The 27,704-nt window shown below is 32.1% G+C and overlaps 3 protein-coding genes across 4 annotated transcripts; all 3 read right to left on the reverse strand.

Moving 5' to 3' along the window:
* Positions 1-852: 852 nt before the first annotated feature.
* On the reverse strand, positions 853-1,936 carry LOC18046860 (dnaJ homolog subfamily C member 5B). Of its 2 annotated transcripts, none has more exons than XM_024189060.1 (5): positions 1,773-1,936; positions 1,566-1,653; positions 1,371-1,444; positions 1,225-1,269; positions 853-1,114 (listed from the first exon to the last, which is right to left on the reverse strand). In XM_024189060.1, the coding sequence occupies exons 1-5, from the start codon at positions 1,866-1,868 to the stop codon at positions 983-985; spliced, it is 435 nt and encodes a 144-aa protein (XP_024044828.1). In that variant the 5' UTR covers positions 1,869-1,936; the 3' UTR covers positions 853-982. The 2 variants fall into 2 exon arrangements, with proteins under 2 accessions (XP_024044828.1, XP_006444422.1); XM_006444359.2 differs by having other exon boundaries at positions 1,213-1,269; positions 1,773-1,935.
* An 876-nt stretch (positions 1,937-2,812) lies between these two features.
* LOC18046861 (kinesin-like protein KIN-14I) lies at positions 2,813-8,839 on the reverse strand. The gene is made up of 19 exons (XM_006444360.2): positions 8,503-8,839; positions 8,029-8,195; positions 7,799-7,939; positions 7,441-7,677; positions 7,265-7,336; positions 7,050-7,118; positions 6,882-6,944; positions 6,584-6,715; positions 6,409-6,490; positions 6,219-6,314; positions 5,954-6,127; positions 5,745-5,851; positions 5,462-5,640; positions 5,027-5,188; positions 4,677-4,930; positions 4,407-4,570; positions 4,124-4,321; positions 3,388-3,878; positions 2,813-3,286 (listed from the first exon to the last, which is right to left on the reverse strand). The coding sequence occupies exons 1-19, from the start codon at positions 8,618-8,620 to the stop codon at positions 3,163-3,165; spliced, it is 3,030 nt and encodes a 1,009-aa protein (XP_006444423.1). The 5' UTR covers positions 8,621-8,839; the 3' UTR covers positions 2,813-3,162.
* Positions 8,840-15,994: 7,155 nt separating this feature from the next.
* On the reverse strand, positions 15,995-19,665 carry LOC18046862 (nicotinamide adenine dinucleotide transporter 1, chloroplastic). The gene is given in 10 exon segments (XM_024189344.1): positions 15,995-16,730; positions 17,264-17,358; positions 17,434-17,522; positions 17,625-17,719; positions 18,085-18,194; positions 18,341-18,365; positions 18,367-18,390; positions 18,694-18,800; positions 18,908-19,003; positions 19,215-19,665. Coding segments are annotated over 10 exon segments (948 nt in total). The 5' UTR covers positions 19,285-19,665; the 3' UTR covers positions 15,995-16,493.
* Between the last annotated feature and the right edge of the window lie 8,039 nt (positions 19,666-27,704).

Below are 27,704 nucleotides of genomic sequence, written 5' to 3' on the forward strand. Positions count from 1 at the left end.
ATTAAGAAAATTAGCCAACCCGAAACCGATCCTATCCGAATTCAACCCGAATTTACGACCCGACACGAATATAAATCAGATTAGGTCGGGTCGGGTTGTAAGTTCGGGTAGTATTCGAATTAATTTTTGTCAAACTCGAACAACTCAAAATCCGATCGGGTTGATCCGAACCCGATTGTGCCCACCCCTAATTAGAATCACAGACTTCACAAATCGCTTAAGTGATTCCAGGCCAATCTGGCCAACTTAAGTCTGAATTACGCCCAAATCTTTTTCCATCGAAATCTCATTCAACTCTCTCCGGTTAAAGCACCCTCCTATCATGCCATCAATTATGTTTGTATACAATCATATTTCGGTTATAATTAAGGAGACTAAGACGGAGAAATAAAATTTCCTTCGCTCCATCTTTAACGATTTAAAGTTATGGATTAAATTATGTTCTTGGTTATATTATGCATAATTGTTTGAGTCAATTACTAGGGTTTATTTACATTCTATCCTGAATCCTCCACTGAAATTTAGTGGTGTAGAATGAAGATGTTTTTCTGATTCAGTGACTTGAAACTTGAAACACCCTATTGTTAACGTGGATCCCAGAAATTTTGCAACAGACAGGAGATACAAAATTTCATGCTAAGTTCGAAACAGCATTTGTATAACTTGCTTATATCATGATGCAATTGAGAAATTAGAAAAACCAGCATTTGTGCTCGGAATTCTCTTCTTTTTTTTTGGGGGGAGGAAATAATGTAGCAGCACTAGAAGCAATGATAAAACCAGCAGCTGCATCGGAGTAGAGTTTTATCAAAATTCATATTCATAAGCACACAAACATAAAGGCGAGATGTATAGGATCATCATCACTTTCTTGATAAGATGATATACTTCTTCCCATTTCACACAAAACAGGGCAAAAAGAATATAATGCACTAAGCCTGCGGGCAGAAATCGAGTTACACAAATATGAAACTTCATCTGGCTAACACGAGCCCTTTTTTCTAGCGGATTGAAAATGAGAATCACAACCGTCGGCAAATCCAAATCCGATTCTTTGTTCATTCGCAATCATGTCCGTTAACAATCCTTGAAGATGCTCCAAAGTGTATCCCTCCTACAAAAACAAACTCTAAATTAATCGTGCAATTCGTGCGTTTATTTGTATAGAAACTCGCATAACAAGTAGTAGGCTCAGGTCGTTTAATGTACAACCTGTGGGCTTACACTTTCCATCATCAAAGCCATTTCTTGCATGAAATCACAAAACTCCTGCTTCCACAATTGCACAGCATAACCACGATTCAGTAGATATCCATCAAAAGAAGAAAAACCATGTACATAATGAATACACAAAATTAGCAGAAACTCACTTCGTCATCATCATCAGCGAGGAGGCTAAGCAATCCAGCATCATAAACTGTTCTCTTTGCAGCATCTGATAAAACTGAAAAGACATGCAGGCGACATGCAAGTTAATTTTAGCTTAGCCAAGCCATGCCAAATCAGTATATATATATTCTAACTGAAAAATCTAGTAAAGCAAATGCATGCAAAGAAACATATACCTGAATAAGCCTCTTGAATTTGCTGGAATCGCCGGTTGGCTTCTCCAGCTGCTGTGGGATCTTTCATCCATCTGTCTGGATGCCATTTCTACAAAAATTATTTGGAAATTAATTACAAAATGGAGGTAAAATTTACACAATTCCTTATTAATCTAAATAAAACGCAAGAGCATTAATAATAACAATAATGATCAATATATGTATTACCAGAGCGAGCTTCCTGTAAGCATCCCGAATTTCAGATGCAGAGGCCTGTTTATGTAATCCGAGCACGGAGTAGTAACAGGCCCCGGTATCGGACATCTTTAATGATAGTTTCAAGAGCGCGATTGAGGGTTTTTTTTTTTTTTTTTTTTTTTTAAGGTTAACCGAACTGAATTGCGGTTGTGATTTTAATAATATATTTATAATAATGTGCAGCTGCTTGCAAACATGAATTTTTGCAAAAGACAAGTATTGATTGGGTACCCGTATTTTACCAAAAGGCCAGTGCGAGAAGGTTCCAGAGGCTTCTTTTTAACTAACTGTAGCAGATATTTGCATTCTAGTCCACAAATTCTGAGTGCCTTTGCTTTCACCCTTCGAGTTCGATGCAACTCTATTAAAATGTGGTGGGCCGTCCTCGTAGTTTGCTTGTGGCCTACATTTATTTAAAGTCGGGGTCCTAATTGGAACCACAGTCCACGGCGCACATGCTATATCCTAATTATGTTTTTAATATAATACTGATTTTGTATGTTTTTTTTTTTTTCCCTAAATTTGATTTTAAAAAATTGGGTAATGACTGACTTTGGTTGGCAGGGCGGTGCATACTTTTGAACGATTCGGCGTTATCGATCCAATTCACAGGGTTAGCTTTTTTGAAGAGCAACGAAAATTATTCACGGACTTGGTTGAGTGACGACTATCAGAAAGTAACATACTCCTACCAGGACGCTTATCACAATAAATTTCAAATGAAGAATTGATTTGCTGATAAAGAAAATTTCAGTTTATGAGCTCCTTACTCCAAAGTTAAAGATTTCAGAAGAATTTACTTCTCTAGCTATCTAAACTTGAATCAACCAGTGAACTCTGGTATTTTTTTTGTTACCTAATTGATTGAAACCGGTAGCAAAGATTCTGATTCCACTGTTTAATTAGCTGTTGTACTGAAAGAAGACTTTTTCAAATACATAGGAGCATAGGGACCGTGGGTAAATAATTCTTCAAGAAGTACAAAAGCTGTCGGAGGAAGAGAAGAACAAAAATAAAATCTCCACTCAAAGCCACTGGCTAATGCAGAAAGTCGTTGTAATACAAACAAGTATAAGGCCCATTTTTATGTTTTCATTCAGTTAAAAATAGTGGAATATGAACAAAAACTGCCACCAAAACCAAGCAGTCAGGATACATATGCTGAACGCAGCTCACTATTAGACACGAGCAACTGGACTTATTGCTGCATTTTACTATACCATAAAAATTGCAATATAAAAAAAAAATAAAAAATCAAGACCTCCCTTCTCTCTCTAAAGAACTCAAGAAAATGAAAGAAGAGAAAAATAAATCACCCCTCAGAATGTGGCCGTGGCTAAAAACATATCTACATTTGATTTCAAGTTTTTCGTTTCCCAATTGCACCTGTAGGCTTAGGCTGTCTCCCATTTCGGTGTAGAGGTGCACCAACCCCATTTGTTAGTTTCCTTGATGGAGAAGCGCCTAGCTTAGGATTTGGGCTCCTGCAACAAAGTGAAAAATCGTTAGCGAAACAGTTCATATTGACTGGGAAGAATGTATTAAATAAAAGTAGAATATACCAACATAAAACCATAGACAATACCTTATTCCTGGATTCTTTGCTGATTTTAAACTTTGCTTTCTAGTCTTTGTCTCAATACCATTTGATATGCTAGTAAATTTGGACTGATTGAATTGCCAGAGCAAATCAGGTTCTGATGAATCACTAGTAGCAGCATCAAGATCATCCAGATCATCTGAAGTAGCAACATTGAACCGGTTGTTTCCCATGAGCATATTATAAGATTGTTCCGGATAAATTTTAGAGGAATCTTGGAGATATTTCTGGTAAAAGACATCGGGCGAATGCCCATTGTCTGTTTCCCAACATCCCAGTGAATTTTCAACTCTATTTACAACATCTTGCTTATTCACCATGACCTTATCCACCCATTCACCTGATCCCGTTTCTTTCTCATCATCCCCATAGTGTTGGCCAGGACTAATAACTGGAGGCCAGGGAGGTGAATTTGCCAATAGCTCATCAAGATCAAAGCTTTGCTTCTTTTGCCTCAATGCAGAGTTGGTTTGAACCTGCGTAATCAAATTCGACTCTTAGAGACTAAACATTGCAAATGCTTAGAAGGTGATCGAGTGCTACCGATATATATGACCACTCTAAATGAAACTAGGCGAAATAATTGGTTTTGTTCCACAACAAGTATTCAAATAGTCATTCACTCCTTAATTTTCTGTACTTCATATGATTTTCATCATTAAAACGCACGCTTAAAGAAATTGAATATTTTCATCAAGTCAGGATGCAAATATGTAATTACCTCTATGTTCCCTACATCACCTACAGGTTGCCGATAGCTATTTTGATCACCCAACATTTCTCCAACCCCTTGGTTAGAATTAAAAGGTGATAGTTCACTAGGTTTTGTTCTATATCTTTCAGAGCTGCCAGACATGGAATATTGGTTGTGCTCTGATTCTCCCTCTTTCCTTGCTAATGCAGCCTTAAGGCTGGCAATCTGAAAGTTATTCGAATTGCTTTAATACAATGAAACAGAAATTGCAAAATTCTATTGATATAACCGTCACTGAGAGAGTAAGAACCTGTTCTTTCAACTCTTTAACATCCGAACTATCTTTATTCACTCGAGCAGCACCAAGCTCAACAGTGGCAACTCGTTCTGCAAATTTAAGTGTACTTATTGTTTCACCAACAGCATCAGGTTCAGGGCTTATATGAACAAACATTAGTGTCTTCGCTTGCCCTCCTGAAATGTTTTAGCCCAAAAGTAAACTTCCAATGCTAGGAAAGATTTTTAACATTGGACAAAGGTTGAGAATTTATTTTCTTTCAATGTGAGATGTGAAAATTACCAAGTGAGTCTTGAAGCAATTGTGTGAGTTTGCTGTTTCTGTATGGGACATGTGGGTTCTTCTGTGCAAGAGAGGCGATAACATCTCCTAAAGCTGAGAGTGATCTGTTTATGTGTTGTGCCTCTTTTAGCCTATCTCCAGTAACCTCAGACTTATTTACTCTTTCACTTCCAGCCAGATCAACCAAATGCATGCATCCACGATACATGGTTCCAGATGTCAAGTCTTTCCCTTGAACATGCACAGTCAAGCAACTGCAAATAGATTTAAAAGAAAAGAAAAAAAAAAGTAAGCCTCAGCAAGAGAAAATGCAACAAAATCATGCATAGGGAAGCAAAAATAATTATTACCTATGTGAACGACTACTACGATCATTCAGGGCAGTTGCGCCCACTGCACGGTTCTTTTGTCCAAGGTTCATTAGATTAATAACATCGGCTGTTGATGAAACAGGAATTAGGCTTGCATCTGGTACATTTAGTCCTGTTTGAGAACTGTTACGAATTTCTAATGTGGCAACGGATTAAGGACAAACCCAGAAAGATGAAATAGAAGGACATCAATCTTATGTAAAATAGAGAAATAACTCATTTCATTCTCATATTTAAACAAAAATGAAAATTTAAATCATAAAAATGTTGTCCAATATCAATCCAAATATGTATGCAAAATTTTGGAAATTTGATTAATCTGTCAAAACCTATTGCCAGACTAGTGTGACTGATAATAATGCAAATTTCACAACCTTACTTGGAATGCAGACTCAAATAATTGGTAAAGGATATCTTCTGTTGCTTCCATCAGTAACAAGCAGATCCCTTACTTGCTCATTATAAATCTCCAACATCTGAACAGCAACATCATAGCGGAAAATATCTTTCCTTTGCTCTGCTATAAGAAACAAATCACTTAGTGCCCTGTAGTTAACACCTTGACTTTTCTCTGTAAGCTCCCTGGGTCCGGTCTGAGAATACAAACAAAAGCAAATGAAGTTTCTACAACTAATCTAATAAGCATTTGAAAATACTTGCTATCATATTTTTGGATATTGTTTGAGGTATAACTTACCATAGTGTACGTTTTTCCTGACCCTGTTTGGCCATATGCAAAAATACAGACATTGTATCCGTCCAGAACAGATCGAATCAGTGGCTGCATATCAGAGAAAACCTCCGCTGCGATACAATTATTATATACAGCAATCTATAAGTAAGGTTAAGAATATAGTAATTTAGGAAGGGAACTTTTGAGACAAGAACAACCCTAGATGTACTAACCCTGTGTTGCAGATGGCCCATAGACTTTGTTGAAGCTGAAAGACTTCCATCCTTTACCATGCTTGGATGGAGTGTTGATAGTGATATTTCCCTCTTCTATATGATCAACGGTGCTTAAATAGTTTGACTGTCCAGATAAGAATGGTCTCACACGACAGTAAACACGGATACTTCCTGTAAAACGAAAGTAAATCCATTGAAGTTCAATAAAATACAAAACAAAAAACAAGCATGAAAATAATGATTTAGGCAACCGGTGACCTACCTTTGAGGTCTTGCACCTGATTGTACAGTTTGCGGTTTTCTTCAAGAACTCTATGATAACCAGAAGCAGCATGAGCGAGACCATGAATATGAATGCCTACAAAGAAAGTTATAAATGAAAGTAGCTCCTCTTAGCCCTCCCTCCATAAACAACCACACAACAGAAAAGAGAAAAATAATATAAGTCCTACCAAGATTACTGAACTCCTCATGAAATTTCATTTGCATAAACTGAATTCCAGCTTTTGTAGTATGCAAAGTATGCTTTAGTTCCTGAAACAATATAATATAACCTTAAGCATTTTGCTTGCTTACAAGATATAATACGAAAAAGAAGAATAGAGATACAGATAAACTTTATCCCACCTGAATATCTTCGTGTTGCTGATCAAAAATCATTTTCTGTTTCAGGGACTGACTCTTTAATTCCTCATCCGAAATGTTGTTTTTTTGAAAGCACTCCTCCCTCTTTGACCCTTTAACATTTTTGTCTTCACCCTGAATCATTATTGCAGTTGGCTAAAAGGAATCAGAAATTTTTGAGTTCCATGTTTATTTTAAATGTATCATGCTCAATACACCAAAACTAAATCACTTATTTCATTGGTTTAAAAGTCTGTTAATCTATAGTACCTGGTTATCAGAAATTAAAAAAAAAAATCACCTTTTTATCAACAATAGCAGACTTCAATAGAGACTTGTTGACATGATAAGGAGCCGTTTTCATCTTCAAATTACAGAGCAAATGCGAGAGAAATTATTTAGTAACATTGTTTATTAATAAGACAACTTTATATAAAGAGACATTTGGATGATATCAAGAATAACATACTTGTTCATATTGGCTAGCAATGCGATGCTCAAACTCTTCCACAAGCTTACTTAGCACAGATTCCACCACCTATTGCAAGCAGAAAATGATATGAAAAATAAGTATCAGCTAGTCAGCTACAACAGTAACAAAAAGCATTGAAGCATAATAGCAGTTGTAGTACTTCAAGGAGTAGTGGTGGTATAGCAGCACATTAACACATAATAAACCCTTACTGTTGGAATTTCCTCAGGCTTCTTATCTAAAAGGACAGCACGAACGAGCATACTAAAGGAACCAGAGCTAGACTGCAAAAAATGAAAGTGGGAAAAAAAAATTATAAATTGTTACTTTTGCAAACCATTAGACAGAATAGTATTTATACAAAATCAATCCAATTGAGCTTACCAACCATTTTATTAGAGTCAAGATCAGAGTGAGAATTCAAAGATTTCTCATTGATTGATGAGGTCCTTGACAAGGAATTCATGAATGGCTCAGAATTTTTCCTGATAAAAGACTTTGTCCCCAAACTAGTAGATTTTATAGTTCCACCAAATTTCCATACTCCATTTCCACCTGTCTGTTTCCACTCGCCGTAGGATTTAAGTGCGAGAACGCAATTCACCACCCTTGCAGACTTCCCTCCCTGAAAATTAAGCAAATGATATTGTGAATAAGAAATACCTTTTAATTCATAACTCATACTTGAATTCTGAAAGTACATATACAATCGATGTCTTGATAAGAATTTTAAACACAAAACATACTTGTTCAAGATCAGATGCCTCAAAAGTAGGAAGCCCCATCTCTTGTACAGCCACGAGAAAGTTCCTCACATTTTCAAAGTATTGATACGCCGATAATGCCGCCCCATCAGGGACAAGAACAGTATCAGGACTTTCCACTACCTAAAAAGAGTAATCCAATGTGAGAATTTATTCATCGAAGAATCAATCAATTAACATTGAGCCAAGGTATAAATCAAGAAGATGTTGACCTTGGGCACAGCTCCAGGCTGAACCTTATTTATGACGTTGCAAAGTATAATCCCACTCCTCAATCCAAGCCTAAATTCCTCCTCCGAAGGCTCAGCCGGCAAGTCTCTAGCCGCAACAACTCCTACCATTTTCCTTAGCCACCCAGCCGCTTCATACCTTCTTGATGCTGTGAAACAAAATATCCATATTTTTAAAGTCCATCAATAATTGTTCCAACAAAGATCTGCATACTCCACACGTACGGCAAAATTGAAGATAGGTACCACATTGTTTCCATGCGCACATATATGTACGTGTACCAAATTTGACTTACCACCTTAGATATTAAACAGAAAAATAATAATATGATTTACAATTCTCTATGTGTCTTTTGAGGAAAACAAAAAACAAAAAATAATCAGAAACATCTATGTATGTGTAAGTTTAGCGAGACAAAAATTAAAAACAAAAAAAATAAAATAAAAAAGAAGTACCGGCTTCCTCAGCTTTTCTGGACTCCAAATCAAGATCTCTCGGTCTATTGCCGTGCTGTTGCAGCACATCCTCCACCACTGACGCAACCGAAAAAGACAGCCTTCCCTCTCCGGCCATTTGACGAACAATCTTTAAACTTTTCAGCAACGCAATTCCACCATCAAATGCGAAATGCGCGATCGGAGAAGAGGGACCGGTAAAGCAAAAGAGATAGAGAGAGAGAGAGAGAGAGAGAGAGAGAGCTTTGATAGATTTTTGCTCCTTCGGTGGATGGATGTTGTTAATATCACTCACTACTACTCAATACTCATCATCACATTCTTCATGACCTTTTGCTTTTCTCTCTCTCTCCTTTCCAAAGTAGAAAGCTAAACTCTGCTTTATACTCTTTTAACTATCTTGCATCTGTTTCCCCAAGCTCTCTCCGAGCCTATCTCCGAGCCTACTCGCATTGTAACTGAACGAACGCAGTATCTAATCTATTAACAGAGTTCAGGTGCCTTCACAGCGCGTGTGCTTCTGTTTAACCCATAAATTAAAATCAGATTGACGTGGTTAAATAATAATAATAATAATAATAATAATAATAACCGAGCCTATTTTATTTTATTTTATTTTTCACCCACTTCTTTGGATCCACATCAATCCCCTTCAAAAATGGTTCGTCTACCGCCACTCTTCTCTTAATCACTCTCCAAAGTGTATTTATAAAATAATTTTCTAAAATATCTTAATAATAAAGTTGTTTTAATACTTTTTTTTTTTTTAAATCTTATAAAAACCATCTCAATTTAGTCAAAGTTTTTAAATTCTGCCGGCTCCCAATTAAATTGGTCGTGTTCAATATTTAGGTAATGTCGTGCTCAGCTTTTAAATAGAGATGCCTCCATTTATATTGTTCAAAATTCAAAAAAAAAAAACATAAGGTTGTTTTGTTTGTCCATTTCGTTAATTCTCAAGCACATCACGTCACACCAGCCGCTAAATTGTGTATGTTTTCAGTGCGTAACATAAAAATTAATACGTGAATTCAAAAGTTCAAGTTAAGAGTATTACTCCCCCCCTCCCCCTACCCCAAAACAAAATTTACTCTTTAAATGACCTTTTAAATTGAAATAAGTTTGTAATATTTTAATCAAATCAATCCCTCCACCAATAAAATGACAATTTTAGCATTTCTCTCTCTTCAATAATAATGACATAAAAAATAATATTGATATGACTTTTCAAATAAAAAATCACAATTGATTATAGTATCACTAAATGACTTTTTAAATGAGATTTTATTATTTATTTGAAGAGTCATATAAACAAAAAAAATTCCAAAAGACTCTTTAAATGAAACTTTTCAAATAAGATTGTCCTTCTCTCTTCAAGATTGCAGATAGAGACATATTATATTATTTGAAGAATAAAATTTTAAGGGTCTTTTGAAGTTTTTAATTTAGTATTATATTATCTTTACCTCATCATTCTTAAAAAGAGAGAAATGTTATAATTGTTTTCATATTGGTGGAGGAAAAAAATTAATTAAAATAATATAAATTTATTTTTATTTGAAGAGTTTTTTTTTTGGAAGAAAACTTACTTTTTCACACTTATATTTACCATATAAGCAAATAAGTATTTGGAAAAAAAAATTGAAGAGAGGGAAGTATTATCTCATTTGAAAAAACTCATTAAAAGAGTGTTTTGGAACTCTTTTTTACTTATGTATGTCTTATTTACTTCGTACTTGGTGACTTCAAGAGGACAAAAAGACAATATCAAGTTGCAAAAATCTATATGTACATAGATACTTATGCTTAATTTGTAATATTAGGGGGACTTACTTAGAGCATCACCCAAAAAAATAAAAATAAAAACTCTTCATATGTGTGATTGTATTCAGGGTTTGAAACACCTTCAATTTTATAGCCTATCATTATTATTAAATCATACCAACCTAATTTTTATTGGAATGAAGTTATCTATACTATAAAAACTACTCTAAACAATTATTTTAATAGAATAATTTATTATAAAAATATTTATCATATAAATTCTATTAAGGACAATTTATTGCGAGCCAATATAATTTAATTACTTTAAACACTCATATATCACAACTATTATTCAATCTATAATTTTTTCACTTTAATCCCTAAAAGATTTATTTATAACTTTTTAAGCAAAACTTAACCACAAGAGTTGGAAGAATGAGTTCGCGGTCTTTTATTACTTAATTCCATTTCTGAATGGATTACTTATTTTACTTTTTCCACACTTGTAAGTTGATTTTAGTCTAAATTCAATTTTGATGAATCTCCGAAATGGGGCATTTTGGTGGGATTGGAGATTTGCTATACCCGAACAGAATTCTGGCAATTCGAGATGATCATATATTATTTTAAACAAAATGCTATTCAATGTAAATTACCAAAAATAATTTAAGGAAACTTTGTTGCTTGTTATATGGAAGTACATTCGAGAACTTAGGCTTATTTAAAAAAAAAAAAATCATGAACTTAGACGGACCGCGAAGATGTGAAAATAATTCATTCTAGTAAATTGAAAGATTTTGTTATGAAATAGTAAACCAAATTCATGAATTTCAACTTTTTGATGATAATGGCTAAGTTTTGAAGCCAAGAAAGAGAGCGAAAAATTTGCCACTCACCAATACATTCTTAACGAAGCAAAAAGTTCATTTGAAAGTTAACATTTTAGCTAGTAAACTAATATATCAAACAGTTAAAAAGAAAATGACCATTTTATTGGATTGGTAAAGTGTAGCTTTCAGTAAGTGGAAACGGTTGGTGAAAACGGTTACCAACTTTTTTTCCCCCCCTCTATATAGGACCATGATGATCCAATTAACCAAATGCCATTAAGACATCACGATCTTGCGATTTAAGTAAAGAGATTTTTGCAATTCTCTTTTTTATCACTTGGGAGTCATTTTTTTTTTTAAATTGCGTGATATTGCATAAAAAAATTGATTTTCCATATTTAATTTTGTTGTACCGTTTAATTTCACTTTTGATATCAAATTAGTAACACAGAAATATTTTCTCAATTGCAAGTACCATTTAACAATCTTATTATTCAACATTCAATGTTGAATTGACAGTATTGTGTAGAAGAAATATAACTTGATCATGGAAAAATGGGGCTACTTATCTCCGTTCCATAAGTTTGATTTTTTTTAAAAAAATATTCAAAATCTATTAGAATTTATTTTACACAAATACTACATTTTCAATAATTTAACAAGTAAAAAGGGGGTTTCAATATTTTGAAATAAAAATAAACAAGTTTTTTTTTTTTGTCATATACAATATCATCACAAAAGAGATTAAATATATTCATTTAATCAATAAATTTAAATTAAATATAATGATATGTTAAGCTAAGACAACAATATTTAATGTTAAATTCATTGGAAAGTTTCACAATTATTAAATGAATACTATTAAGAGCTCATTTATGAATAATGCATCTAACAACACAAAACACTTCGAATTCAAAACTATTAAATCATCAGTCTCATCCAAATCATTCAGTTGATTAGACTTAGCACATAGGCAGGAATCAATAAAGCTTCCACAAGGGGGGCCAAAAAAAATAAAAATAAATAAATAACGTTTCAATAAAGCTTTATTAAATTAATCAAACGGTGAGACGAAGGGATTGTTTCTCAAAATTGGAGGGCATATGTGACCATTCATTCTCTTGGTAGCTTCAACGTTCAAAAAATTCAAATCGACGGTATGGTACCAAACCTAATAGGTTCGGGAGACGTCGAGAGGCCCACGTGGCGCGTCTTTCTTGGGACCCACTTCACGGGCACTCGGCAGGCTTTCAATATTTTATTCGCCAAGTTCGAGTCTAAATCACATAACGGCCTTTTAGATAAATTTTATAACGGGCAAATCAGAAGCTGCCATCTCGTCCACAGTGATCGGACTGATCGCCACGTGGCATGTTTTTGTTCATATTTTTGAAGCCACCGTCCGCTTAAGACTTTTGCGCGGAAAGAATCCTTCCACCGGTCATGCTCAGACCTACACGCACTTTATAGCGCGTGCATTACACCGGAAGGCGAAAGCCAAACATGGAATGAACTCTGGTGTATCTGGCACTGTTACATTGTATTAGCTATATTGTATCGTAGTGTATTATATTGAGTTATAATGTAATAATATAATGTTTAGTATACGATGGACTGTATTATATATTATATTATTTTGTAGTAATACCTTATATAATTTATTAATATTTTATTTTTATATTATTAATTTTTAAATTAATTATTGAATAATTTTTTATGTTGATTTTTATAACCTTAAATTAATTTAATAATTAATATAATATTAATTTTACTAAAATTTTCAATTTAATCATAAATTAATTTTCATTTATTAATTTCAAAAATAACTATTTGATTTAATTTTTTAATTTAGAATTTTAGTTTATGAATGATTAAATAATTAAAATACTTTTTACATATTTAAAGTAAAATGATTTTATATAATAAAATTAAAGTAATGTATTATCATTTATTTATTAAATATTTAGGTTTATTGGTATTTTATATTATCATTATTTAAATTAAATTTTATTTAAAATAAATATGAATAAATATTTAAAATTTTTAAATTTATCATAAATTATTGAATAATAAAAGTAAAATGATTAAATTTAGAATATAAACAGCATTTTAATACAATGCAACTTAAACTCTATTCCTTCATGGGCTTATTTTATGCTCATTTCATTGTATTAGGTACCTTTTAAACATAGCATAATACAATTAAAAATTACAGCTAAATATAGATTTGTACAAAAACATAGTTTTAATGTAATATAATACAATGAAATATAAATTACCAAACACACCCTAACTGAATTCATTTTCATTTCCTTCATGGACAAGACGTTAACAGACAAAAATTGAACATAAGATTACGGAGAAGATTCAAAATAAAATTATAATCCTGGCATCTTGATATGTGTAACTTAAAGTTGAAGCATGGTTGATTGTTCAGTGTGATTGGGAAATAAATCACTTTCAGAAGTAAATGGAATTTGCATAATCACTAGTGATTCTTCATAATTGCTGTAACCGAAGCCAAAAAGTAGTTAATTGTTAAACCATAATTGCAAATGACAATTAAAGGAAGATAATGGCAGGCTTAAACATTTCAGGGCCAAAAGTTTAATGGATTGCTAATTACTTTTTTCCTTTTTATCAATTATAACGTTTCACATGTTGAGTGAACCCACAGCTATGCTGATGCTGGCTCTTTAACATGATTATATTCATGGATTTACAATTTTAAGTGCACATCACTTTCTTTCTAGTACAGGAATCTGCACACTCATGCCATGAAGGTGGCAAGCCCACATCATATATATAAAAGAACCCACATGCGTCATCTTAATTCTTATCCACACACACCAGTAATAATTAATATCTATACAGTAAACAACCTATTGTATTGTGTATTCATCTTTTTAACCACTTTCGTTGGGTTTTGGGTTAGGTAAGGAATGTTTTAATCAAAGGAACTTGACAAGTGTAGCCAATAAAAATGTCTCTTTGACAAACTAGACTATACACAATTGTTATTTATTAATGTACTCGTAATCTCGGCACCACTTTATTTTCCTTTATTTTTTTTTCTTTTTTTACACTATGGAGTATGGAATGGAATAGTGAGCAGCAAAAGGTACAAGCAAATTATGGCCATTTTTGTTTATTTCTTGGGGCACAACTGTTCACATTTGGCAGTCTAGCCGTGGACCAAAAGGAAAGACAAAAGAAGATTGCCGTTTACTGCCCACATAGTAAACGAATCAGTAGTGTCCATGTTAATTGCAAAGTTAAAAAGCAACCACCATCATTATCATTATTATTATTAGTGTTACTTGTTAGCTGGCTGGAATTGTAAAGACTAAAGAGTTTCTTAATGTCAATTTCCCTTCTTTTTTTTTTTTATGTGAATCGGAGTCCCATCTGGAAAGCAAATGCCAGCATCCTCTAACCACACTTACAGTTATAAAATCTTAAGGCAAATCTTAGTCTCATGTTGGGAAGTACATTAAAAAAAATTCAAGTCTTGAATCTTGATTTTCAAGAATTAGAAAGTTTGTTAAGGAAACAAACTCTGCATTAGGTAGTCTTCCCCCCCCCCCCCCCCCCAAGTATCCAAAGTTAAGTGCCGGTTGTTATACTTCGTTAGAATGTTTGTTATATTTTTTTAATCTAAATTAAAAATAAAGTAATATCAACGTAAAATAATTGTAGAAAGATCATGATAGCTTTAAAAAAAAAATTAAAAAAAAAAAAAAACAAATGGGGCAACGCAACAAGCATTCACGAAAATCATGAAACAATTGCACTCTAAGCATCGTTTAATGACTCCATAGAATGCTGCCCACCAAACACATGATGAGAGTTGAAAGGGCGGTCCTTTTGCCCCTCACATTCCTTTTCCCCCGTCCCCTCTACTTATTTTGCGGTACCTGCAGCACATTTTGTTTCTGATATTTTCAGCAACATCCACAAAAAATCATCTTATGATCACAATAAATCAGTCAGTGATTGACTGATCGGGTCTGTTAATTGTCTTTAATGTTACAATGAGAATATGAAGCTCAAGGGATTGCCTTTCTTGGCCTATGAGTTGTCAATTAATTGGCACGCCTCCTTTATTAGGACACTTATTACTTGCAATGGGACGGAAATATAGAGATGATTTTTCTAATCAAAGTCCATTTTTTAATAGTGGGCTTTTTTTTTTGTGGGGTATACTATTAAAGGACAAAATAATTGAATTCTATTATGGGGTAAGAACTTAAAAATCAACATGAATGATGTCCCATTTATCGGTGCGAGAATGGAAAAAAAAAAGGCTGAAAGAAAATGAGTAATTAGTTTTAGTCAAGTTGCTTGTAAAAGAAAGAGCTGCTAGTAAATTTAAGGTCTTTAAATTTAGACAACTCAAGATGCTATTGCTAGAGGTCTAAAGCCCAGGGCTTAAAAAATGTGAAGTAATGTGAGGGAATCCGAGATACACCTTGTCCACAGAAATGACCGGGTGATCTTAGAGATGAAATTACTGCTCATTTCCAATTTCCAAATCCGGAATCTCCATGTTAAATTCTTTATGGAATTCAACCTCTCCAACATCCGCAGAGAATTCCAACATGGTTAAACGGTCATTGTTTACTGAAGCGACAGCTTACCCAATTTACTCCACTCCCATCAATTGTGCAAGTAGAAAGAACCAGAAATTTTTTCTCACAATTCATTAATTTTCTTTGCAAGGCAAACTGACAAGTACATTTTATCCTTCAAGTTATAATTCACGCTCATTTGTTCACGGAAAAAATATATATATTTATACTAGCGCAGTTCATATAATAGCCTAGAACGTGCAGCACAAAGCAAACAACCTGATGGCTATCAACAAAAGCATCAAGCCCATCCATAGCCATAGGCAATTGTAATCCGAATGCAACTCAATTCTCAAGTTCCCAAAAAAGTCTACACATAAAGCCGTCCAATAAAGCCGTCCAACAACTCTTAACACCTATACAAAACAAGATAATTGAGCAGTCAAGGGACACCTACTTTTCCTAATCTGAATGCAAGTGTGGAAAGGAGGACAAAACATCACTACAGACAGTGGTGAAGTTCCCATTATTACAAAATCACTAAGAAAAATGTAGTATCTTTGAATGTCCAGGGTTTACCCAATTTTCGTCATTATCCCAGTCAGTATAATAGAATTGTCACCATCCGTCAGGGAAACTTTGATGAGGATGGTGACTAAGTTATCGTTGAATAGAGCTAAAATCTACCAGAAACAGTTGTGATACACCACCTTCTTGAAACTGCAATCATCACCACAGAATGCATGGCTGTTTCAAGTGGCCATTTCATGTCAGGGAAGAAATATTGTTGAATGCTATATATCTTCAATTTGTAAATAACTCATCTTCACAATGTGTGAGGCTGTGGATCGGGTGGGAAATAAGAAACAAGAAATCTGTGAATCATCTCAAAGCTGGTGAATGTGATAACAGCAGCCGGTGTGGTCCTCAGAAGGTTGGTTGCACAACCACGGTAAAATCCCGGGAGACCTTCTTGCTGAAATACTTTCTTAATGCAATCAACCACGCCAGAATAACGCTTTTCAGAATGGTGGCCCTGTTCTTGAAGTCTTGATCGTACCACCTACATAATATAACGATAATTCATTCTGTTACTACTTTTGTTGGCTAGCATTAAAGTGACCAAAGATTCTCGGTTGAATCATGGTAAAAATCCTACTCAAATTGGTGTGATAAGATTATCTAGAAACGGCTCAATCGGATATCTTATGCTAGATTTCTATATCTATATGTACTGAAGAAGGAGTATTGGACGAGTGTAGGGGCATTCTGAAGAGTCAAAAAGAAAATATCAGTTTTAAGATATATGCAGAATGTAGTTGGCCTCTATAAATCCTATATTGATCTTAAAAGAGATCCAAGGAGATGACGCGATAGTCATCGAAGAGTTCTAACGTATGGTTCTAGGAGTAATTCTAAAATAATGATATTGTGAGAAAAATACAGTACCTAAACCCAGGGCAAAGGTATAAACATGTCATCATGCTTTAAATTCAATTTGATTGGTGACTAAACCATCATCAGATCAATGTAAAATAGAAATTCCAACATCTTGACAGAAAAATTTTAAGTTATAATATCTATTCGATATCGTACCTCATGTGGATAAGTCAACGTCGAAGCAAATATTTTGGAGACTGATGAGGCAACCGCAACATCACGCGCGCTCAGTTTATCCATTGAGGTGTTACCTGATATTACCACATCCAATTAAAATGAGAATTCTCTTAGATAAGTTCACTAATCAAATGAAAAAAAAAAATTACCTTGATCAGCCAAATGCATTTTGATTTTCTCATATGTGGGAAACTGAATGGCAACATGACTGATACCAGCCAAGGCAGGAACAAGACCACTGTGCATCACAGAGAATATCACATGCATCAGTGAATTCAGTTTCTCAACAAAGTAGAAGCTTACGATCATGGTTCAAAACTAACGAATGACAAAACAAAACCTGTACAACCCGCGAATACCCTCCTCCTGAGCTATTCTACTCAAGGCAGAAAGTGTACTTCTATATGGCACCACACCTGCTTTCATTCCTTGAGTCTGCTTAAGGACAAGGGAAAAAATGAGATTGCTCAAAGCTTCAATTCTTTCATTGGGTAATCATATATGCACATGATAAGCTAAATAACATTAAAAGAAAGAACAATGCCAATTTTTTTTCACAGCATCAAGCTGTCCTGCCAGCTCATCACATCAATGTATGACCATTGGAGAGACCAACTTATTGATACCACTTAAAGCAATGTTTGGTCATCTGAATTTTCTTAGACAAATGCAAGCTGGATTTCTTTTTGAGTGAGAACTGTCGAATGAATTAGCTATTAGATTTCTTTTCATAACATATCAGTACATGCAAATATAAACCCCCCCCCCCCAAAAAAAAAACACAGAAACTTGGTACGAACTTGCAGTCTTGTCTTTACAACCCAAAGAGGATTGGTAGCAATGGTTGTTGCAGCACCAGCAACAGCAGCAGCTATCACGTTAGCGCCCACAGACAGATGATGATTCTTATCTGCATATGCACCAAGCAGATAAAAGTAACAAAATTACAAAAAGGATACAGCAATGTGATGAGTCAAAGGAAAGAAATAAAAAAAAAAAAACGTAAATCACAAATTTGTCAAGATCCATTATGAAAACAAAGGGTCTTCATCTAACCTTCACTGCACAGGAAACTTTTGAGCCTGCTCGTACATTGTAAAATAAACCTGCAAAGATTAACACATCAGATCAATTGCAAACCAAGCAAAGACAGTTCTGCAATCTATCAAAACAAGCAAGCAAAAGACATTAGCAGTAAAGAAAATAGTTGCAAGTTTAATTAACAATATCGAAAGATAAAATTTTATAACCCATTTAAACTAACAAGAATTGACTGCATCTCTTTGGGAATCAATACTACTAATTGACTTAATGAATTCCTCAGTTAAATCTATCCAGTGACCCCAAGAAAAAAAGAAAAAAAGAAAGAAAGAGAGGGAGCATCTAAACCAGAGAAAGCCATAACTCACCGCCCAGTTAGGAAGCAATGCAAGCACTGTGGGAGAGAGGCCACGGTACATACCACGCAACCCCTCTTTTTGAAATATTTGCTCCAAACTACCAACTATCAGACTACCTGAACAGACAGAAAGAAACATTCAATCTATTACACAAAAAAGCACAATTTAATTTCAATTTGGCAGCCTGCAGAAGATTTGGCAAAAGGCAGTACGTATGGCATACCTTTAACAGTTCCATTCGTGAGCTTTGGCAGCCCGTGAACCTGAAGTCTCGTCTTTATAACATCTAGTGGACAAACAAACGTAGCAGCGATAATCCCTGTGCCATATTCACAAAGTCAAACAATCGTTTAGCCCAAAATGGCAAATTAAAAGAGTCATAATCAATAGCCAAAAAATCTACCGATACTTGAACTCGGCTAAAACAAAAAACAGATTCCAAAATTCCGTATAATTCTCATTTCATCGATTTTCTTATCAGCTAAGCAGAAGAAATGAAAACAAGAATACCATAAAAAAAAACAACCAACCAGCAGCGGCACCGGCGCCGGCATTGCAGAGGATGCCCTTGGAGTTAGGGGCATGAGAGTCGTTGGGCATTTCGAGAATCCGAACAAATACAATGAATCTGAGAAGATACGGCGGCGGCGGCGACTAAAGCAGAGAATAATTTAAAGGAGTCCTCTCTCGAGAGGGCGATCGCAGTGGACCAGAGTCGCATGGCCAGATGGTATAGCTGCGTTTTACTTGTGAGTGAGTCAGTGAGTCGAATCGTCAAGTTAGGGTTCGGGCAATCGATCTTGTTTAAATGGTATCGATAAGATTAAGGCAAAGAGGGAGGCTTTAAGTCGCCATGATATTTGGGGAAGTGAGGATTATCGTTATATCCCTTTTTTTCTTTTCCCCGTGTGGAAAATGTCGAGGCTTTTGTTGCGTTTCATTTCATTTTTCAGCTCTCTCAACTGGCGGACGATTCGCCACAGCTGGTCCCATGAACCAAAAATAATAATTTAATATTAATAAAAGTCCTTGTAAAGTTTTTAGTGGAAGAATTTTCCCGGAAGGCTGCTCCAATAATTTCTTTGACGGCCTATTTTGTCGCTTTTCAGAATGCTTATTTGTGTGCCGTGAGTTGTGGCTCATGTGCAACTAATTCAAGGAAATGAAAATTATATTTCACCATTTTTATTTTATTTTATATTTATTTAATTATTATAAAATTTTAATATGTATTTTGTATTATTTTTTTATATTTGTACTAATTAGTCATTTTTATATTAACACTATTAAATAATTTTAATAAAATAATAATTTTAACCCTAAATAAATTTAAAAAATTATTTTATCTTATAAAAATTTTTAAAATTAAAAATTATAATCATAAAAATATCCCTAAATTTAATTAAAATTAAATCTCAAATAGAGGTGCTCAACTGATTTTTACTAAATTTAGATTTTACAAAATTTTAATAATTATTTTTATTAAAAATTATAATTTTAATTTTTTTTAATAAAAATAAATGAATTTATTTATTAAACATTTATAATTTTGTAAAATTTTATTAAAATAAGTGAATTTATTTCTTAAAAGAATAAATCCTAATATTTTAATAATTTAGGGGATTTTTATTAAATCCTAAAATTTTGCAATTATTTTTATAATTATAATTTTATATTAAAATAATTTTTATTAAAAATAAAAATTCTAATTTTGGGATTTATTTTTATTAAATTTAGGGATTTTTTATCATTATAATTTTTTTTTTATTTTTTAAAGTTTTTATAAAATAAAATAGTCTTTTAATTTATTTGGGGGTAAAATTATCATTTTATTAAAATTATTTAATAATGTTAATACAAAAGTGACTAGTTGATACAAATGTAAAAAGAAATGTGGTGCAAAGTACATGTTAGAATTTTGTAGTGGTTGAATGAACATAAGGTAAAATAAAGGTGTTGCAATGATAATTTCCCTTCAAGGAAATAATATAAGAAAAAGGCACTTATGTACTTTATCATATATTATATTGAAATTTATATTTTTTATAAATTAAAATATATTTACAATAAATTTATATTATTTATAAAAAAATATAAATCAATAAAAATATTTATTCTTTTGTGACTTATAATCCAACTTCTTAAATGGAGTATGATAATTTTTAATATTTTACATGTAAATAATATAAATTTAACAACCTAATAATTTACATGAGTATTGTCTCATAAAGATATTATGTAAGTTTAATTAAAGGTTAATAATCATGCTAATAAAATAGAATTGACAATTTAGAAACAATCAATTTTGTATAACATAAAAACGAATATTGAAGTTAAAATAAATTTTTGGTATTTTATGTTTAAGGGTAAAATAATCAATTTGATTTTAGGCTAAAGCAATCTTAGTAATTAAATATAAAAAAAACTAAGTCACAAAAAAATTAAGATATCACAAAAACTAATTAAATTTTTTAAAAAATAATGTGAACTTTTTGTAATTATTTTTTAAAAGTGGGATAGATTTACATTATTTATGGGGTGGAAATAATCATCACCCTAAATTTATATATTTTTGTTCGAGTTAATTTCAAATTACCTCTTGTAAAATGATAATTTTCAAATTATCTTCTAAACTATTACAAGTTTCCATTTACCCTATTTTTATTTTTTTTAAAGAGAAAATTGAGGACATGTTGATAAAAAAAAATTTTATTCTTCTCAATAAAATTAGGAGATAAATTAAAATTTATAATAATTTGGTAGTTACGTTAAAGATTATCATTTCACCATAGGGATAATTTAAAATTAATTTTTTTAATTGAATCTTTATTATACAAAAATAAGAGATCTAGAAAGAAACTACATTGTTTTTCTTTTCCCAGCTTGATCACAATCAGAAGGGTATAGGTCCTACATGGACTAGGGGTGGGCATTCGGTTAAGGGAATGAATGCTTTCTTTTTTGTTATTTTTTCATCTATGAATTGTTAATGAACCCACCTCATTTGTTGATTCTATGCATCTAATATTTCTCTCAAGCACGAGTTTGATTACAAGGTAGAGTCCATATTACTTAATAGTATGGAAGTGCATTCATTTCTTCTACACCAATCCCGATTTATGATACTATTAGAGTGAAACAAGGGATTAAAGAAGAGCAGCGTGTCACAAATCACTCAAAAATACTCATCCTGTGATAAGCGGTTAGACTAAATTAGTAATAAGTAAATCCTTGGAAGAGTCACAAGAGGTTATTCAAACCATAATAAATATTTCTCTTTTTTTTTTAATAATTGAAATATTTCTAATTTCTAATTTCTTGATTCTCATCCAGATAAGAAGTTTAACAAACAAGACTATTTTTATCACATGTCTCTTCAAAGTGCAAGTGGAATTCATGCTTTGTTTTTTTTTTTTTTTTCAATTCATACCAAATTGAATCAAATTGTATTATGGTAGTTTGGTTCAATTCGACTTAGGCAACAAAAACCAAATGATTCAGAATTCTAAGAATCGATTGGTTCTTGTTTGATCCTATTTGAAACCAAACTAAACCATTGAATCAGACGGTTCACTGGAAAAAATTAAAAATAAAATTTATGAATATAAAAATTTGAAAAATGAAAACCCTAACCTAAACTAGATCCACATATAAATTCTTTGACTCTTAACATAGTTGAACCATTGATATTAACACAAAATTAGTTACAATCTTCTCTTTTCTTCGATACAATAACAAACCTTAATCAACTAGTTCAAAAAAATGAGTTTGTGGATCAATTTTCAAAAGATATGTTTTAAAGAATTTAAATTTAAATTTATTTTAAGTAGATTACACAATTTTGATTTGTTTAGCTTTCATTCATGTGGTTCAACATAAATAATGTTTAGGTAATAAAGCTGACGCTTTTGTTTATTAGTTTATAAATATGATTATCAATTCTCGCTCTTGTCAATCTCCTCATCAATTTTCAATTTCATGTATAATCTAAAATAATAATTTTTTTCTTATTATTTTTCCTTTTTTAAAAAACTTAAGAATTAACTATTTGAATCCATTTTTAACTCAAGTATTTCAAATATACATGATTTTTTTGGAGTTAAATATATATGATTTATTCATTCAAAATTTTGTGTAAAAACATTGTAATTGAAGTTGAGCGGAAGAAATTAAAAAAAAAATAGAAAAGAATATTTTAAGAATCAACAAAGGTCTTGATACAGAAGGAGTTTTAAAACGAAGTTACAAGAGTGCTAATAATCTTGCGCCAAATTAAACGCGACATAACTCTAAGAACGGTAGTTGTGATTTTTCTCCACAAGATTTGATAAGAGTAGGAGTCATAAGCACCCTCAGCAAATCTTATAAAAGACCCCCCATTGGATTTTTACATCTTTGCCCATAAGTTAAATCACCTAAAAAGCCATATTTATATTCGATAAAAGTTCATAAAATAAATTCATTCTTAATTTGTTTTCCCCAAGAACGATCGGTAACACCAGTATCCCATGTCTACCCCGAAGTTCCACTCAAAGCCATCAAACTTAGCAAAGACTCCACAGGTTTTCAAATTCCACAAGAAGTTCTGATCTACGAGCTTAAAATTTTGTTATGGGTTTTTTTAAGATAAGTTTTTTTTTTTCAATGAAACGTGAATTTTTCTGTGCCACCTGAGAGTAATCTATTCTCTGCATTTTCAATTTGTTAGGCAAATTCCAGCAGTAGGTTTTTAGAGTGGAGCATGTAACTGTTTGAAGCTTGACACTTGTTTAACCATGGCCTAGGCAGCGCGAATTTTCATACCACTTTCTGATCTTTATAAAAACTAGAAAGCTCGTTCAGAGAATTATCGATTTTAAAAGAAATAATTAGTTATAATAGTTAAGAAGATTGAGCAGTAGGAACACCGCTGATAAAACACTTGGGATTTTTGTCTCTGGAGTTGATTTGGGGTTATTTTTGGGATTAAGTGGGATGTTATCACACAAATCAGAAGCCCACTTATCACCAACTCAGCGATAAGTGAGATCCAGAGCCTTAGGGCTGAGAAAGATCGGAGCTTTTAATACCCCTCTTAAACTTTATTTCTAGAAATATCCCTAATTTTGATTTATAGAATATAAAAGAAGCATCCCTTAAAAGTTTTAATTATAAAATATATAAAAATTATAAAATATTTAATTATTTTCTTTTTATTATATTATTTATATCTCCATGCCTTAACATTCTTACATTTAAAAAAAAAAATCAACTAAATTTTAAAATATAAATAAAAATTGTGGAATGGGTGGGTGTAAAAAGTCGTTTAGAGGAATATTTTGATTGAATTTTTATTTAAAACAAAAAATGAATTAATTTGTTTTTAGTTATTTAGATAACTTCAAGGAATTTTATGATAAATTTTAAGGAGGCGTTGAGATTCCTACTCGCAGAGAAAATCAAGCCACGATATGCAATTTAGGCTGAATCCAACGGACATTTTTATATGATCCATAACAAGCTTACTTACTTGTGTTTGCACATGTTCCTGGAACATTAAAGCTGATGCTGTTAACTCAACGAAAACTCACCAACTATGTACTTATGACTAAATTTTAATAAATCTCTAATTATAGCCAACTTTAGGGTATGCCTGGGATTACTTTGATTCTCAATTAATCACTTCTATATTAGATTTCAAAATAATAAGTTTTTCAAATAAATTCATAACATGTTTGGTAAATTGATCCTAAATGTGTGGTGTCCATATACAATAACTAAAATGTCAAAAATTTGTTTAAAAAAATGGAATTTTTATTTAAATTTCAAATAATTATAAAAATATAACAATTAATATTTTTATTAACAAAAAGAACTTGTTTACTAAATAAAAATATATTTCTAGTTAACAAATATGAATATTTAATAGTTTAAAAAAGTAAATTTCCATCACCGGCTACAATAATTGTTGACATATGTTCATAAAATAAGTACCATTGGATCAAGAACCAATGGTAGAATTTTCTTTGACAACGAAGGCTTGTTGGGGGAAGCAAGCGCTGTCCAAGTGTGCGAGGAAACCGTAAGACAACTGTTAAACGATGGCGTCTCACGATAAAAAAACCACTTGATTCTAGGCTAGAGTTTGCCGATTTATCATATTGTGGCGGCAGCTCACCTTCGTTTGCCTTTGTATGATGGCAGCATTGTGGTGGCCGCTCTCTATTGGAGGTGCATGCATCATCTTCAATTCCATTCCGCCGATCATCTCATCTTTGTTGTGTAGGGCGAACAATTTTGAATTTGAACCTTTGGGGTGTCGAGTAAAGAGTAACTGGTCTGAAATCGACGACGTTGCCAGAGGAAATTACTGGCAACGATAGTACTGCATTTTAATTTTCAATTAAAAATTTTAAATATAAATAAAACCTATTTTTAGGGTATATTTGGAATATGACTTCAAGATGAGGATAATTTTGGTAATATACATTATAAAATCCGATATTAAAAAATATAATTTTCAAAAGCTGCACCTAATAAACTTGTAATATTCAATAAAAAAAATAGATTATTTGACAATTAGATATTCAAATAATGAAATTTGAAGAGTGTTTACTAGTACTTTTGAATATTAAATTAGTGATTATTTAATAATTTTAAGCAATCACAAACCTGCTCATAATTGCGCATTTGCCCTTGGCTCTTTGCTGAAAAAGGGCAAATAAGTGTGCGCTTTTTCATTTTCTATAAAAGGAAATTATTTGATTTCACAGATAATTTGTCCATAAAAGGACTGAATTTTATTGAGAGATTATTAAATATGGCCATATAATGTAACTGATTAAAGATACAATTACCAATTTACCACTTCATAAATGATTCACAGGCACAACTGAAACCCATATGGCATACTAAATTTATCTCTTCGAAAATCTAATAATATGGCCTTTGACGTTTACCGTTCATCTACGTTGATTGTTCATGAGATATTTTAAAAACCCAGTTCTGTCCTTACATTGATGGTTCATAATATTCAACAAACACATAACTGGGAGCTTGCTACGGTACATTATCTGTTACGTATACACCCAATGGTTGAAGGACACACATGCACAGGAGAGAGAAATTGCTTACCAAATGGCAAATGCACCCCTTGTGGAGCTGGCTAAGGTGCAGCAGTTAGGTACAGCGTCTGCAACGTAGCCTTATGCACATAACTGATATCACATTTTTGAGATGCGAAAGAGTTTTAAGGGAAATAATAATAATAAAATATCGTCTTTTGCGTATCAAACACTTAAAATTTTAATTAGGTTTTTACACTTATATTAATTTTTAAAACGAGTGACATTACCTCAATTAGATTTTACTAGACAATAAATAAAGAACATAATCAAATTTAAATGAGTGACGATACATTTTTTTAATTCAAGATGGAGGACATTATATACGGCGGTAGAATGTCATTATTACACATGATACCAAACTATACTTTACATAAGATACCCAAAAATAATTATGTATTATATAAAATGAACTAGCCAAAATATTTATGAGCATTGTTTTGATAAAATTGACATTTTTCTTTTAAAGGTAGAGAAATAAATAAAGTTAAAATTAATTTTTTGGTTCCTATCTCCATCAAGATTTAGTGCCGTGTTGGTGTGGATTACGTAACGATTATAAGTGTTAAGGATGATGATGGGGTGGGGGTGGGGGTGGGGAGGCCTACCATATTATAAATTTCGTCTTCGTTCTCCACCCCATCCCCTAATAAATTTAGTAAAGTGGGGATGAGGAATCTCCATGTGGGAAATAATTTCTTCATCGTCACCCCATTTTTCATTTACTTATTTTATAATAAGTATGGGCAAGTAATTTCAGTACATTAAAAATTAGAGACTGGAATAAAATCATTACTATATTATAAAGTATTTAAATTATTTAACAAATCTCCAAACGGTTGAAATAATATCTTGAAATTATATCAAAACTAAAAAATATTTGAAGATAGCACCACATTGAGAGAAAAAAAGAAAATATAGTAATGTTTGAGGATTGAATAAGAATTATAATATAGATTTTTCTTTTATTTATAACCTATTTATATTAGGTAAAAATAAAAAGAAAATTTATTAACCAACTTGGTAATTGATAAAATAAAAATTATTAAACAAAAATTAAAAATATTCATAGATAATAGGGATTGGGGTGGGGTGGGGCAGAGAATACAAAACAAAACCTCAACTCGTTAGGAGTTTGGGGATTATTTTCCCTCATTCCACATCTTATTCCTAAAAAATTATTCAAAATTCAATCCAGTTGGGGTGGAGCCCCGTGGAGCTCTAAACTCATGAATGATTTTGCCATCTCTAATAAATGTTTATCAAATTTTTTGTTATTATTTTTTTTAAGTAGAGTTTTTAAAGATTAAATAAATTATTTTGTCTATACAATTAAAAACTCAAAATTTTTATTTTTGGGAGTAAAAGTTGAAAAACTTATTTTTTTTAAATATTAAAATATCATATACTTATTTGACAATGTTATTTTATTTTTTTATAACATAACTTTAAAAAATTCACCTATTAAAATTTTATAACATAATTTTTAATAAAAACTCTTATTGTCAACCAAACAATTAAAATTTTTGGGTAAAAAAGTTCCATTAAAAAAAGTTCAACTTAAAAAAGTTTTACTTAAAAAAATTATATCAAACAGAGCCTTAAACTTAGTTGGTCAACTAGATAGTATGAATTAAAAAACCTATCTACCAAACCCTTGGATTTAAAAAAAAATTAAAAATCTAAATTACAATTATGTTGATAAATTAGTGTAAGTTTTCACAAATAAATTTCTTCACACATTTCTGTTAAGTGCATGATTGTTTGAAAGAAATGGGAAAATAGGAGAAGAAAGGAATAAAAATAAGAGAGGGGTGAGAAAATTAAAAAAAAAAAAACAAGATAATCAACCTCAATTTCATTATTCGTTTTGAAATAGTATCATCTCTTCTTTTCTCTTTTTGCCTTTCCTCCTTT

Source organism: Citrus clementina, unplaced genomic scaffold (assembly GCF_000493195.1).
Source record: "Citrus clementina cultivar Clemenules unplaced genomic scaffold, Citrus_clementina_v1.0 scaffold_3, whole genome shotgun sequence".
In the NCBI taxonomy this organism is placed as follows: domain Eukaryota; kingdom Viridiplantae; phylum Streptophyta; class Magnoliopsida; order Sapindales; family Rutaceae; genus Citrus; species Citrus x clementina.

Excerpts from the sequence above, each read along its gene's own strand:
- LOC18046860 (XM_006444359.2), bottom strand. The coding sequence starts at position 1,868 with ATGTCCGATACCGGGGCCTGTTACTACTCCGTGCTCGGATTACATAAA. Across the intron at positions 1,270-1,370 it reads TCGCTGATGATGATGACGAA|GAGTTTTGTGATTTCATGCA; the intron begins GTGAGTTTCTGC and ends TTGTGGAAGCAG. Across the intron at positions 1,115-1,212 it reads TGGAAAGTGTAAGCCCACAG|GAGGGATACACTTTGGAGCA; the intron begins GTTGTACATTAA and ends TTGTTTTTGTAG.
- LOC18046861 (XM_006444360.2), bottom strand. The coding sequence starts at position 8,620 with ATGGCCGGAGAGGGAAGGCTGTCTTTTTCGGTTGCGTCAGTGGTGGAG. Across the intron at positions 4,571-4,676 it reads ATTGCTTCAAGACTCACTTG|GAGGGCAAGCGAAGACACTA; the intron begins GTAATTTTCACA and ends AAAACATTTCAG. Across the intron at positions 4,322-4,406 it reads TTAAAGAGTTGAAAGAACAG|ATTGCCAGCCTTAAGGCTGC; the intron begins GTTCTTACTCTC and ends AATAACTTTCAG.